Here is a 13102-nt window from a genome sequence, read left to right on the forward strand (position 1 = left end):
TTTGCTATTTCATAGGGGAGTCTTTCTAAAGCACATCATATGCTCCTCTGCCGTTTTATTTAGCGTACACAGAGAAGAAGTGGACTTTGCCAAGAATCTTTTGATCTTGTGTAAGATCCTACAGGGTTTTTTTTTTTGTTCTAGAAATGAAAGAAGAAGAAAGAAACAAATAGGAAAAGAAAAAAAAAGTTCTTCTTTGCCTGGCCGGCGTGGCTTAGTGGTTGAGTGTCAACCTATGAACCAGGAGGTCATGGTTCAATTCCCGGTCAGGGCACATGTCCAGGTTGTGGGCTCGATTCCCAGTGTGGGGCGTGCAGGAGGCAGCCCATCAATGATTTGCTCTCATTATTGATGTTTCGATCTCTCTCTCCCTCTCCTTTCCTCTCTGAAATCAATAAAAGTATATATTTTTAAAAAGTTCTTTGATGTCAGTCATTACTCATTAGTTCTGATTTTTCCTTGTCTTCTCAAAAAAAGCATCTCTTTCAATCTGGATATATTCTATGTGCTGTTGGCTGGGGACTCCAGGGAACCCTGTCCACTGCTTTAAATAGGAGGCCTCAGGTGCCGAGTGAGAGCCAGCCAGACGTGGTACATTAGTGCTGGCGCTCTGTGATGGCTGTTTGGCTGCCCTTAGATTTATTTCTCCCTGGACTCCATATTTGTGGCTCTGTAGAGATTATTAATATTCTGATGTCCTGATAAGTAGTGGGCCATTACACCCTTGATTAAGTGCAAACAACAAAAAAGGTGTGGCAGGCCTCAGTTTTCTGATCTGTAAAATGGGAATACTAATTATCATAGTAGCTGCCCAGCCTAGTGCCCAGAATGTTCTGAGGCTCTGAACTGTAATAAGATTCCAGCCGGAGTGCCTGGTGGAGGAGGAGGGATGGTTGCAGGACCCTGTCATGTGACTGACAACGCAGAGGGGACGACACACAATGAGATGCAGGCCCCTCGCCCTCCCCCTGGCATGGAGACAACAAAAAGAATGAACTGCTCTGGACAAGACTGTGGGGACAAGACTTTTTGGGACACCCCGCCACGGCCATCTCAAGTCTCCACTTCGGTTCTCTCCGCGGCTGAAATGGAAAAAAAATATGGGAAGAAAAAAAAGCTCTTCCATCTCCCCTTCCTGCCTACCCTGAAGATGGGGTTTTGTGATATGAGCTGCATGGGGCGTGGGGGAGGGGAGAGGTTTCAGGCATTTTGGTTTCATCAGCACAAAGGGAGCAGGAGGGCTCTGAGGAAATGCAGAGGCCCTGGTCTGGGATGGTTCGACATACTCGAATGTTTACCCGGCTTCAAGGAAGCCAAGAGTCTGGGATTGATTCACATTCATTTCAGGCTCAAGGTTAAAGACTCACAACCTCTTTTAATTTCACTCTCTCTTGCTGAACTCTGTGTCCAGGGTTCTCTAGCCCTCTAGGGAAACAAACACATGGAATATTCAGAAAGCAGAGAGGTCTAGGGTCCCCCCGTCCCAGAAGCAAGCCATTTTTCTCATCAACCCAAGACTGCACTAAACTAGTTACCAACATGCTAACGAGAGGTCCAGCTTCCTTTCCTTTCCTACATCCCTCCCCCTAAGAGATGCACATTCCTTGCCCTCGCAGTCCTCAGAACCCGGAGTCTGGGGGGGGGGGGGGGCGCGGGAAGTGGGAGCAGGAGAGGCCCTGTCTAGCAGGGGCAGTGTCCAGAGTGAGTGGCTGGTTGGGGTAGGCGTCTGAGGTTCGTGGCCTGGCTGGTTTGAAGAAGCAGGACTTTCACTGATGAACACGGAGCCTGCTACAAACGTGCTGCGTACAAAGGTGGCTCGAGATGGGTTAGGGATTTGAGGGGAATGAGGCAGTGGGGTCATGCAACTTGGCCTTGGATGGAAGAGCTGGATGCTGGTTTGTCCCTGATCACCAGTGGGAAGGCACTCTTCTCCCGTCCCTGCCAGGCTGGGGAGAGTCAAGCAGAGAAACAACTCCCCTGGACTCTGGACCCCGAGGATTCGCTCTTTTTGCTGAATGAGGCTATGGGTGCGGGTACCGGTTCCAGAAAGGAAATCCAACCTCTGTGGGCTCAGGTCTGTGGGCTTGTCTGGGAAGTGCTGTGGGGTGGTAGGAAAAAGGAGGGACTTTGCACTCAGACCTCTTGCCACTCACTTGCTATGTGATCTTGGGCAAGTCGGTCCACTTCTCTGAGCCTCAGTGTCTTTTTCAGGTAAATGGATGTATTGGCAGACCCTCCCTCCTCCTATGTCAGTTGGAGGCATATGTGAAGTGAAGGATGTAGGCAACTGCTTGGGAAGGTGTTGAGTGAGGCTCAAGGATAAGTCAGGAGGGTGTGTTATTAAGTTTCTGGGGGTAAAAGCAAACTCGCTTGTGAGTAAGTCAGGAGAAGAAAGCAAGCGAGTAGGCCAGAGTTCCTTCCTGAACATTCCAGATGCCAGTCGGATGGGACTGTCCTGGCACCCCATGCATTTGTCTGCCTGGGGCCCTCCATCTCACAGTGGTGCTGGGGGAGGGATGTGTGTTGTGGGGGGAGGAGGTTCCTCACCCCAATGTCGTGAGTCAGAAGCCAGTCCAAGTCTAGAGTGCCCTGCCCCTGGCCTGTGTGGCCAGCTCCTGATAACCCAGGGCACAGTGGTTTGGCTCCTGTCAGAGCACACAGACCCAGCGTTTTCCATGCAGCATACACATGGCCACCCTCCTCTGCTGGAGAACCCCCAGGAAGAAGACCCTGCTGAGAGGAGGCGAGAAGCAGCCACTGATTCATCTCACCCAATCCTACTCCTGGCCACCTGCTGCACCCCTCCCCATGGGAAGAAAGCCTTCGGCTTCTGAAGGGACCTTGCCTGGTGTCTATGGGGCCCTCAGAGACCTTGGAGACCAAAGGATGTGACATTGTTATAGAAACTATTTCAGCAAAAAGAGGAACTAGGGGATAATTATTTAGAGTTTGCATTGTGACTGTGTTGACCAAAGTGTGTGCACTGAAGCCACAGAGGTTGCGATCCCTTTGGAACCAGTACCCTTGGGCAGGGGGACAGACAGGCTCCTTTTGAGACCATATGTCCAAGAAAGGGTCCAAGAATGGACCCAGAATTACAGGCTGGATTCTACAATAGAGGGTAGGAATACAAGATTCTTAAGGAGGCATGATTCCTGGGGCAGAGGCAAGGTGGTGGCTGGGGACGGAGCCCCTTTGAGGTCTCTGAGAGAATGAAGGGTCAAGGCTTAAAGTCTCCTTTTTTTAGAGAGAGAGTGGGAGAGAGAGGGAAAGACAGAGAGAAACATCGATGTGAGAGAAACACGTCGATTGGTTGCCTCCTGCAGGAGCCCGGACCAGGGTCTGGGTGGGGAAGAGCCTGCAATTAAGGTACGTGCCCTTGATCAGAATTGAACCTGGGACCCTTTGGTCTGCAGGCCGAAGCTCTAATCACTGAGCCAAACCGGCTATGGCACAGGCTCCTTTTCAAAGACTTTTCCAAAGCTGGGGTCACCCTGGGATAAAAGGGATCAATCTGGCCTGGAAGAAAATTGGCTTAGAGATAGGAAGTAAGTGCAGGGTGGGCAGAAAAGGGCATGTCTCTGAAGGAGAATTGCTAAGAACTGACTGTCCCAAGACCAGCCTTATTGAATGGCTTTATAAATGACAGAAAAGATGAGAATCCAATTGCTAAGGTTTGAGATGACTGAGCTCTTCCTTTTAGACTGTGAAAGCTAGGAGGAGGGGGACAGACCAAGGGAAGACTTTCAAAGACTGAGAGGCAGGAATGCCAGAGAGGCTCTCTTGTGGCCAGTGCAAAGTGCCACACGTCAAGAAGGAGGCTGGACCAAGATGGGACAAAGAACTACGTGTGCACTCAGAAGCTAGGCTTCTGGCGGTCAGACCCAGCTAGAGGGATGCAGGTGTCAGGGGGAGGGTGGCAAAAGCCAAAGGAATGGAGTCTTCCTCAAGTGGCTCTCTAGGCCAGAACACTTCCGGTCACGGAGCAAGGTCAGAGCTAAGCTGGTGCAGAAGTAGGTCAGCTGGGTGAGGGCCTCTCACCAAGGGGAGGGCTCTCTAATGTGAAGGGGAGAGGATGGGACCTCACCGCTGGCTCTGGTTTCCTGCCCTGAGAAAGCCTGGCAGTGATTTCCTAGTGATACCTCCTGGGAATGTGACTCTGGACACCATCTGCTCAAATAGGTCTGCACTTCACCTTGGCTAGTCTGGCCTCCTCATTACTGTGGTCTGTGCTAGTGAATGAATGAACAAGGAGGGGCTTTCTCACCGTTTCTGCATCCTTCCTGTCATCATGCATACCTGGCAGGACTGCATCCACTGAAAGGTCATGGGACATCAGCATATGCCTTCAAGAGGCTCTCTGTGGCTCATGCCCCCTGCCAGAGGGCTCAGATGGCGTGGTTCCCACCGAGCACATAGGTGCTCTCCCGTGCAGTGGCTGGGGATGTGTGTTATGGGTGCTCTGTGTTTGGATGGGGGTAGAGGCACCTCATAAAGTATTAAAAGATGTGGTCTGGAGTCTATGCCTCCTCGAAGAAGCCCAAGGGCTGGCTAAGGGAACCATCCTGGCCATCTGAGAAGACCAGAACAGGGCTCCCTTGCAGTTTGGAGACAAGGAAAGGGAGGAAGGTGGTAAACTGAGACTTCTTATTTGCTCTAGGACCTGAGGACATAGGGGTTCAGAAAGATCTAGACAAGGCCAGAGAAGGGAGAGCCAGGTAAAAAGTGATGGCGTGAGGTGACGAGCTCAGCAGGAGGGAGGTGATGGAGGGGGTCAGAGCCACAGGCTGTCTCTCAGGTAAGGAAGGCAGGAAGCCGAGGGCTAGACCAGATCCCTCAGGGCCTCCAGCACCACGCGAGACCTGAAGCTTGGCCCACTGTTTTCTACTTGAGGTCAAGCTGAATGGTGAGGGGCCTTGTCCCTTCTAGGAAGGCATCAGATCTTGAGCATGCAGGGAAAGTGGTATAAGGCAGCTGATGCTTTTAGGTGTGCAAGGAGAGAGGGCAGAGGGTTCCAAACCACTGGGCTGGGATCTCCTGGGACCCCAGACGGACTATGACCTCTGACCTACAGTGACCGCTCCCTTGGCTGGACCCCACTGTGACTGACTGTGACCCCTGAGGGCCTTGGCCCACGGTAACCCTTTGCCTGACTGACTGGAGACTGTATTTCCTGGCCAACTCTCACCCTTGCCCTTGTGAGCCAGGCTTTTTGTCACTGATATGACCTTCAACTAATGGGGACACCTTGTGTCCCCTGGCTGACTGCTCCCCCTTGGCGGCTGCGACCTTGTGGTGCAGTGGGACATTTAATTACCGAAACCTTCCTGGCCAATGATGATCTTTTGACTGATCCAGACTTTTTGACCACTTGTGACCCTCACGACACCTTGACTGACTGGTTGTAACCCCTGACTCTGACCCCAGCTGACTCTGGCCCACCAAGAGACTGCCCCCCATCACTGACCAACTGTGGCCCTCAGCCCCTGGGCCTAACCATGACTAGCTGCCCCCCATGTCCTTGGTGCCCCGGCCCCTGCCCGCCTGCCCGCCCGGCGCTAGCGTCGGTGGTGCCCGAGGCGGTAAGGATTCACACTCACGCCCAGCTGCAGCAGGAGGAAGGCTGGTCGGAGAGGAAAGAGCATTGGACAACGACACGTGACTAGGGCTAGAGAGATTGGCTACGTCCTGGCTCTGGCTGGTGACGGAGGACTGTCTCCGCAGGGCCCCCTGGAAGGAGGCCCCGCTCTTGAATGTATTGACTACTTCAATCTGCAACGGAGGAGAGAACGAGACAAGTTGCGAGAAGAACGAACACAACAGCTACACGACTGACAGGCGCAATGCCACGAGAACAGCCGCAGCCACGGCAACAATGACGACGCCACTGAAATCAAAACAAAAAGTACCAGACACACTCCAAGGCTCTGAAAGATGTCTGCTCGGTTCTGGCCCATCTGCTGGCCCAGGGTCCTAGGGAGGACCCCAGGGCCCGGCCTTTGCTCTGCTCCAGGGGCTCAGGGGCCAGTGGGCTGGGCTGGGGGTGATTAAACATGGTGTTTGGAAGCAAGAGGGGTGCTTAGTGCCACTTGGGGCCAGGGGTGGAGCCTGAGTGGTATGGTGGGGGCTCTGGGTGGACAGACTTTGGCCCAAATTTCAGCTATGCCATTTACGAGCTAGGTGACTTTGGGCAAGTCACCTCTCTGAGTGTAGTTTCTTATCCTTCTGAAGGGGCAATGCCACCCACCTGGCAGGGTATTCTCTGGGTGGCAAAGTCCTTGGCCCGTGTTAGCGTTCCTGAAGAGCCCAGCTGGACAGGCACTGTGTCCATTCAAGGAACTACAGTCCGGTGTCCTGCAGCCTGGAGACCTCTGAGAGGCCCTGGGCGGGTTGGTAACAGCACCAGGGCCATGTGCGCTGAGAGCGGCCCCGGCAGGCCTGGTGCTGGGTTCTTGCTGGGAGGAGCCCAGGCTGCATCCATCGGGTGGCTCTGGGTCTGAAACGTGCCTCTGTGCCCCACCCCAGCTCTCAGAAAGTGCTGCCTCCTGAACCGCAGTCCCCTCTAAAACTGGAGGAGGCCTACCTACCTCTCAGGGGGCTGTGAAGGCCAGTGAGATGATGCTTGGGACAGTGCACTATGGATGTTATGTTTATTAAATGAAGTGCTAGGCCACCAGGCAGGATGCAGGTGGGGGCTCTGCAACACTTCCCAGAGTGGGATGGGGTGGGGGCCATGAACTTGCCAGATGCAGCAGCTCTCCCAGGTGGTCTGGGTAAGAGACCGACCCTCTCTTAGTTACATAGGCTGTGAAAGCATGATGTGAACTATAACCCCAACCCAGGCAGAGGGGCTGGCTCCTGTGAGAGGCTGCGGTGTGTCGGGGGAGGGCTGCACACTGTAGCACCTGGCATGTGGCAGCCGTGCAGTCTCTGTGCTGGGGAAGAAACACATGTGCTCTGCAGGTGTCTTTGGCGTGCATGTGTGTCTGTGAGGGAAAACCAAGATTTGCCCCCCAGAGCTGCCTGAGAACTCGGAAACCCACTATGGAGTACGAGGATGTGCGAATGTGCATAAGCCCTGGAGCTCACCGGCCCCTGGCCCCGGGGGCAATTTGGGGCCAACCCTGGCCTGAAGCTGCCATCTTGGCCTCCAGGGGACCAGGCTCCAGCCTTGGGCTGTCCCTCCTGGTAGCTGCCCTGCAGCTCTGATCCCAGTCCCCCCAGCAGCCCTGACTAGAGTCCCTCAGTCCCCTCAGCTCTTGGGTCAACCCCTTCCTTGCTCAGGGGTAACCCCCGACACCCCAGTCCGATCCCTTGCTGGCCGAGAAGGTGATGTGGAACGTTCCTGAGGAGGCCACTGTTTCTTCAGCAGTCCCTCGAGAGTGCGTGCGAGGAATGCGGGTGTACAAAAAGCTGGTGAGGTGGTGAGAGCAGGACCCTGACCTCTGGGGCCCCAGGAGGTGGATGGAGCATGTTCACTCCATCACCTGCCTGCCCGGCCAGGCGTGGGCCCAGCCCGGGGAGCCTCCTGTACCTGGGTTTGGATCCGATTCAGGCCTCGGAACCATAGGATCTGGCCTCGCCTCAGCTCTCGCTCGGCGTGGTCTATCTCCTCCACGTCTTCGTTGAGCTCCTCCTCCGGGATCTCCTCCTTCTGTGTGAGCCTGCCTGCCTCCTTGAGGAACTTGAGCCTGCTGGTGGGGATGGTGGCGATGACCTGCAGGGGATGTGCCAAGGTCAGGGCAATGGGGGCTGTCCCTCACTCAGCCTCCTTCCCTCCCTGCCACCCCCTTCTTGCTCTCCCAATCTCCCGCTTCTCTGACCCAATTACCGTTACAGGTTCAACTAATTAACTCATCTCAATTCAATCTTTAAATCTCCTATTAATTTGCTTTTCAATTCATTCACTCATCCAGAGTCAGGGGGGCATAGTGGAAAATCCTGGCTTCTAGGAGTTGGGCAGATGTGACTTTGAATACACCAGACCTTACTGGTCATGTGACCTTGGACAAGTCCTGTAACCTCTCTGAGCTCTGGTTTTCCCACCTGTAAAGCCGAAGGCAATTCTCAGGGCTGGAGGGTTAAGCGAGATGGTGTGTCTAAGATGCCATGCGCAAGCCTGGTGGGCCCTCCGGCTCCTGGGCTCCCTCCTCCTGAGGCCACTGGGTCCTGGGTACCCAACCTGAGCAAGAGGGGCTCAGGGCCTGCATACCCTGGGAGAGCCAATTTGGGGATTCTGGGAATGGTTGCCTTCCTAACGAGGGGAGGCAACGTGAGAAGGGGTAAACCTTCGTTCTTCCTCTTTCTCCAGATGATTTGTCCACGAGGCTTGAGAGGCAGGCCCTATGGGGGGACCTGAGGTGGCAGAGGTCAGAGGCTCCTTGTAGCCCCTGGAGGGATAGACAGGCTGACCTGGACACAGCCTCAGGGGTTCCCTGGGAGTTTAAGGTGGGCATTGCCTGCTGGCACCATCCTTAGGCATTAGGAGTCTGCTCACCCAGACACCCTGAGCTCTCTAAGGGGTGGGCCCCAGTGGAGTAAAGATGCCTGGCCCTGAGGGTGCCCAGGGAATGGGGTTGCTGAGTCAAATCTAGTTTGTCAACTCTCCAAAGAAGCCCCGAAGTTTAAAAAAGCTTCTTCTGAATAAAACTAAACTTTCTTCTTTATCTTCTAGTTAATCTCTGCCACAGGCATGTCCCACTCCAGCCTGGGAACAGCTTGGAGGCAAGAACACTGTCTCAGGCCCATTGGCCGCCCCCCCTCCCTTCCGCCTTGGTGACAGCACCTCAGGGATAAAACCCTTTTGGCCCAGCTCGGGCGCGTCCTGGTCAGGAGCCTTGAGCTGCAAATTGTGAGCACTGTGATGTGTGTGTGTGTGCATGCGCGTGTGTCCCAAGAACATGGGCAACAGTAGGAAAGGGAACTGGTGGGAGGATGTTCTGGGGTCATAGATGAAAGGCCCCCACAGAGCATCCAGCCCAGGGGTGCCCAAAGCCAGGAGGATCTCAGATGCCACAGGCACAGCACTGAGTAGGTCTGCGATGTGGCAGAGTTGCCCTTATGTTCTCTCCGAGCATCTGAAGGAGCCTCTCTTTGGTGTGGCTCCAACTACTAATCTCCCATCAGCACCCTCAGTAACACCATTTAACTAATCTCCCTTTTTAACAGCTAGCCGCCTGTAGGCTCTGAGCCTCCGTGGGCCATGGCATCCAGTTAGAGTTTAATACCATTGTTCTCATTACATTATTTTTTTGTTAGCTTCTATTTATGACAAGTGATATTGATTTCCCACCCATATTAGTAATATATAAAGTTGTCTTTTGAAATAAATTTCAATGAAAAAAAGCCCGATACAATTAAAAGAAACTATTAAGTAAATAACATGACCAGAGATATATGGCAAAAATCACAGCGATGATACGCAAATGACCAGCATTTGGGACCTGGGCCAACTTCCATGCTCAGATGCCCAGTGGCAGGGAGGGCCTTGTCCCAGGACCACACAGCAAGTCCCTGGCAGAACTGGGACCCATTCCTGGGGCTCCCGGATTTCCTGGCCAATGCTCTTTCCCTTCTCCCAATAAGAGGCACTTCCTGTAACCCGCTCAGAACTCACCTGGCCCCAGACGAGCTCTCCTAACCCGATGAATATGCACCACATCCACTGGTCCAGCTGCAGCGGGGAGCAGCTGAACGGCTTCCCCCCAAACTGCACGATCACTATCTGGAGGTCAAAGGGAGCAGAGACAGAGACAGACAGAGAGATGGGCCTCAGGGGCCAGGTCGGAGGCCTGGGCTCTCAGGACACTGCAGGGGGCTCCAGCTGCCCACTGCCCGCTGGCCCCGGTTAAATGGTGGCCTGGCTACCTGAATGGCAAAGGTGCCCAGCACGATGGTGCAGAAGATGGGGTTCCGGAAGATGCCGTCAAAGACGTTGCGCTCGCCGTGGATCTTGCGGGCATTGATCTCGTTGAAGAGCTGCATCATGACGAAGGTGTTGAAGATGATGGTGTAGTGCTCCGAGGGCGGCGAGTGCAGGGGGGCGTTCCTCCCGCTGTCGATCTCGAACATCTTCTCACCTGCCAAGCCGAGAGTGCGGGAGCTGGCAGGGGCCGGGGTGGGAGAAGACCCTGGGCCCAGCAGCAGGGTGGGCAGCCCAGACATGGAGGCATGCCCCGGACACGGGGTAGGTAGGCCTGTGCCGTTGGGTGGCCATGAGTGTGAGTGAAGGGGTAGAAGGGGTAACAAAACTTTATCCTCTAGGGCAGTGGTTCTCAACCTTGGCTGCACATGAGAATCACCTGGGGATCTTTTTAAAATCCTGATTTCTGGGCCTCATCCTCCGGAAATCCTGTTCCTTTGTTACTAATGTTGTGGCCCCACCCATAACAAAGAAACAGAATTTCCGGAGGATGAGGCCCAGAAATCAGGATTTTAAAAAGATTCCCAGGTGATTCTAATGTGCAGCCAAGGTTGAGAACCACTGCTCTAGGGGAACAAGACCTTGGGTGAACTTCCTTCCACTTTTCCATGGAAATCTGGTAAAGGTGGAATGCTGGCTGTGAGGCTGTGTTCTCAGGTGACATTGCTTATAAAGAATGACAGACTCATCTGGATGGGAGGACTGGAGGTGAACTAGGGATACCTGGTGGGAGGCCATGGCTTTGGGCTCCCCCAAAAGTGCTGCTTTTTGTAACTGGGCATGTCCCTTGCTGAGACCTCTGGAAGCTCTGAGGGCTATTATAAGAAATACTAGGGGCCTGGTGCACGAAATTCGTGCACTGGGTGTGTGTGGGGGGAGTGTCCCTCAGCCCAGCCTGCCCCCTCTCACATGCTGGGAGCCCTCAGGCATTGACCTCCATCACCCTCCAATTGCTGGCTCTGCCCCTTGCCCAGGCCTGATGCCTCAGCCAGAGGCATAGACCCCCATCACCCTCCGATCTCCTGATCGGCCCCTTGCCCAGGCCTGACGCCTCCGCCAGAGGTGTCAGGCTTGGACAGGGGACCCCCATCTCCCCCCGATCACTGGCTCTGGCCCCCGCCCAGGCCTGAGGCCTCTGGCCCAGGAATCATGCCTGGGCAGGGGACCCCCATCTCCCTCTGATTGCTTGCTCCACCCCCCGCCCAAGCCTGACACCTCTGACCCAGGCTTCAGGCCTAGGCAAGGGGACCATCAAATCCCCCCAATCCCCGGCTCAGCCCCCCGCCCAGGCCTGATGCCTCGGCCAGAGGAGTTGACCCTCATCACCCTCCGATCACCAATCACCGGATCGGCCCCTTGACCAGGCCTGAGGCCTCTGGCAGAGGTGTCAGGCCTGGGCAGGGGACCCCCAGCTCCCCGCGATTGCAGGCTCTGCCCCTGCCCAGGCCTAACACCTCTGGCTGAGGCGTCTGGCTCGGGCAGCGGGGACCCGCAGCTGCAGCGGCCCCGCGATCGTGGGCTCCGCTTTAGGCCCAGGCAAGGGACCCCTAGCTCCCGGGACTGCCAGCTTCGACCGTGTCCAGCTCCCATCGCTGGCTCCACCCCTACTTCCTGCTATCACTGGCCAGGGCAGCAAAGGCGCCTGATTCTCTGATCATGGCTGGGGGGCAGGGCAAAGGCGGCCCCAGGGCCGCCTTTGCCCTGCCCCCCAGCTCTTAGCTCCCCCCTGGGTTTCCGATCACTGTCAGTGGCAGGGGGCTTCTTCCTGCTTTCCCTTTCGCCTCCCTGCATTGTGCCTACATATGCAAATTAACCGCCATCTTGTTGGCAGTTAACTGCCAATCTTAGTTGGCAGTTAACTGCCAATCATAGTTGGCAGTTAATTTGCATATAGCCCTGATTAGCCAATGAAAAGGGTATCGTCGTACGCCAATTACCATTTTTCTCTTTTATTAGTGTTGATAATTCCTGTGTGGAGGCTGGGCTCCCCGGCCAGACTGGCTCGGACCCACCCGTGTTGCTGCTTCTCTTACAGCTGAGCTGTCACACGGTGGAGGGCAGTGTGGACTGCCCCCTGGGTATTGTGTGGGCACCCGCTGATGGCATGCCTATGCAAGGTGGTGCCAGGAGGGCTTGCGGGGCTTCCTGTGTGAGAGGTGTGCCCATGAACCCAAGACCACCGAGGGTAGGTGCTCAGATGGGGAAGCCAGCCCGTAAGGCAGCGGCGGCGCTCCTCCCTTCCTCGCCTGCAGCTTTTTCTGGGCGTCTCTCCCACTTCTGCCTTCCTGTGGCGTCCTCCACGGCTTCTCGGGTGATCTTTACAATGGTCCTGCCAGCACTCCACCTTTGAGCTTTCTGGAGGAGGCCTGCCCTCTGAGGAACAGGACCGTGCCCCACTGCATCTGTACTCTCTACTCTGAAAGCAAGTGCTCCTTGGTGTTGAAAGTCCAGCTCAAGGAGGCTCACATGGGGGGAGCCTGCCCAGGCGAGGACTCCAGCTGGGCCCGACTGGCTGTGTGACCACGGGCAAGCCTCTTCCCTCTCCGGGTGTTTATTTCCTCATCTATCACCCAGGGGGTGGGCTCTGCATGGATCATCTCTGAAGCACCCATGGAAGCCGGGCCAGTCTTAGCCCATCCAGACCTGGTTCTTTGCCCAGGCTCCTCCTCAGACTGCATGCCCTTGGGCAAGTCGCCTCACCACTCTGTGCTTGCTGTTAGCATTGTCATGGGGAGAGATGGCAGAGGTGCCTGCCTCATGGAGTGGTTGGCACCCTAGGTGAGAGTGTTGTGGAAACAACTGGTGGGAAGGCAGGTGTGTAGGAAGCCTCACTGAGGAGCCTTCCACGGGGCAAGGATCACCTGTGGGAATGCATCAGAGAAGGGCCAGTCATTTCCCCCAAAAGCCTCAGGCTCCTCTGGGGCTGGCGTGAGGGGCATTCATCAACACTTGGGCACCACCTCATGTAGGGTGTACTCTGCTCAGAGATGGCATCCGTGGAAAAAGCCTTGGTTTGGGGGTTGGCCAGATGCAGGACAGGGCCTGGCTCTGCCCAAGTCTTTCTCTGTGACGCTGAGCAGCTAACTTCATCTCCCTGGGCCTCCATCCCCCACTGGCAAACAGGAAGGCGGGTGTCGATCAGAATGCTGGGTCAGTCTCCGGGGGGTGGGGTGGGGGACT

The 13102-nt window shown here is 55.3% G+C and overlaps 1 protein-coding gene across 16 annotated transcripts in view; it reads right to left on the bottom strand.

Moving 5' to 3' along the window:
- ATP2B2 (ATPase plasma membrane Ca2+ transporting 2) overlaps positions 1-13102 on the bottom strand; it is a 205256-nt gene that overhangs the window by 4682 nt on the left and 187472 nt on the right. For 9 of the 16 annotated variants that reach the window (XM_059663572.1, XM_059663569.1, XM_059663562.1 and 6 more), the window contains 3 exons: positions 9868-10079; positions 9617-9724; positions 7535-7717 (listed from right to left, as the gene is read on the bottom strand). In XM_059663572.1, the coding sequence (XP_059519555.1) occupies positions 7535-7717; positions 9617-9724; positions 9868-10079 (503 nt within the window). Of the gene's footprint in view, positions 1-1370; positions 1426-1568; positions 2349-5596; positions 5888-7534; positions 7718-9616; positions 9725-9867; positions 10080-13102 lie in introns of those variants that run through there. The other 7 variants (XM_059663576.1, XM_059663574.1, XM_059663571.1 and 4 more) reach the window with 4 other exon arrangements.

This window comes from Myotis daubentonii, chromosome 14, assembly GCF_963259705.1.
Source record: "Myotis daubentonii chromosome 14, mMyoDau2.1, whole genome shotgun sequence".
In the NCBI taxonomy this organism is placed as follows: domain Eukaryota; kingdom Metazoa; phylum Chordata; class Mammalia; order Chiroptera; family Vespertilionidae; genus Myotis; species Myotis daubentonii.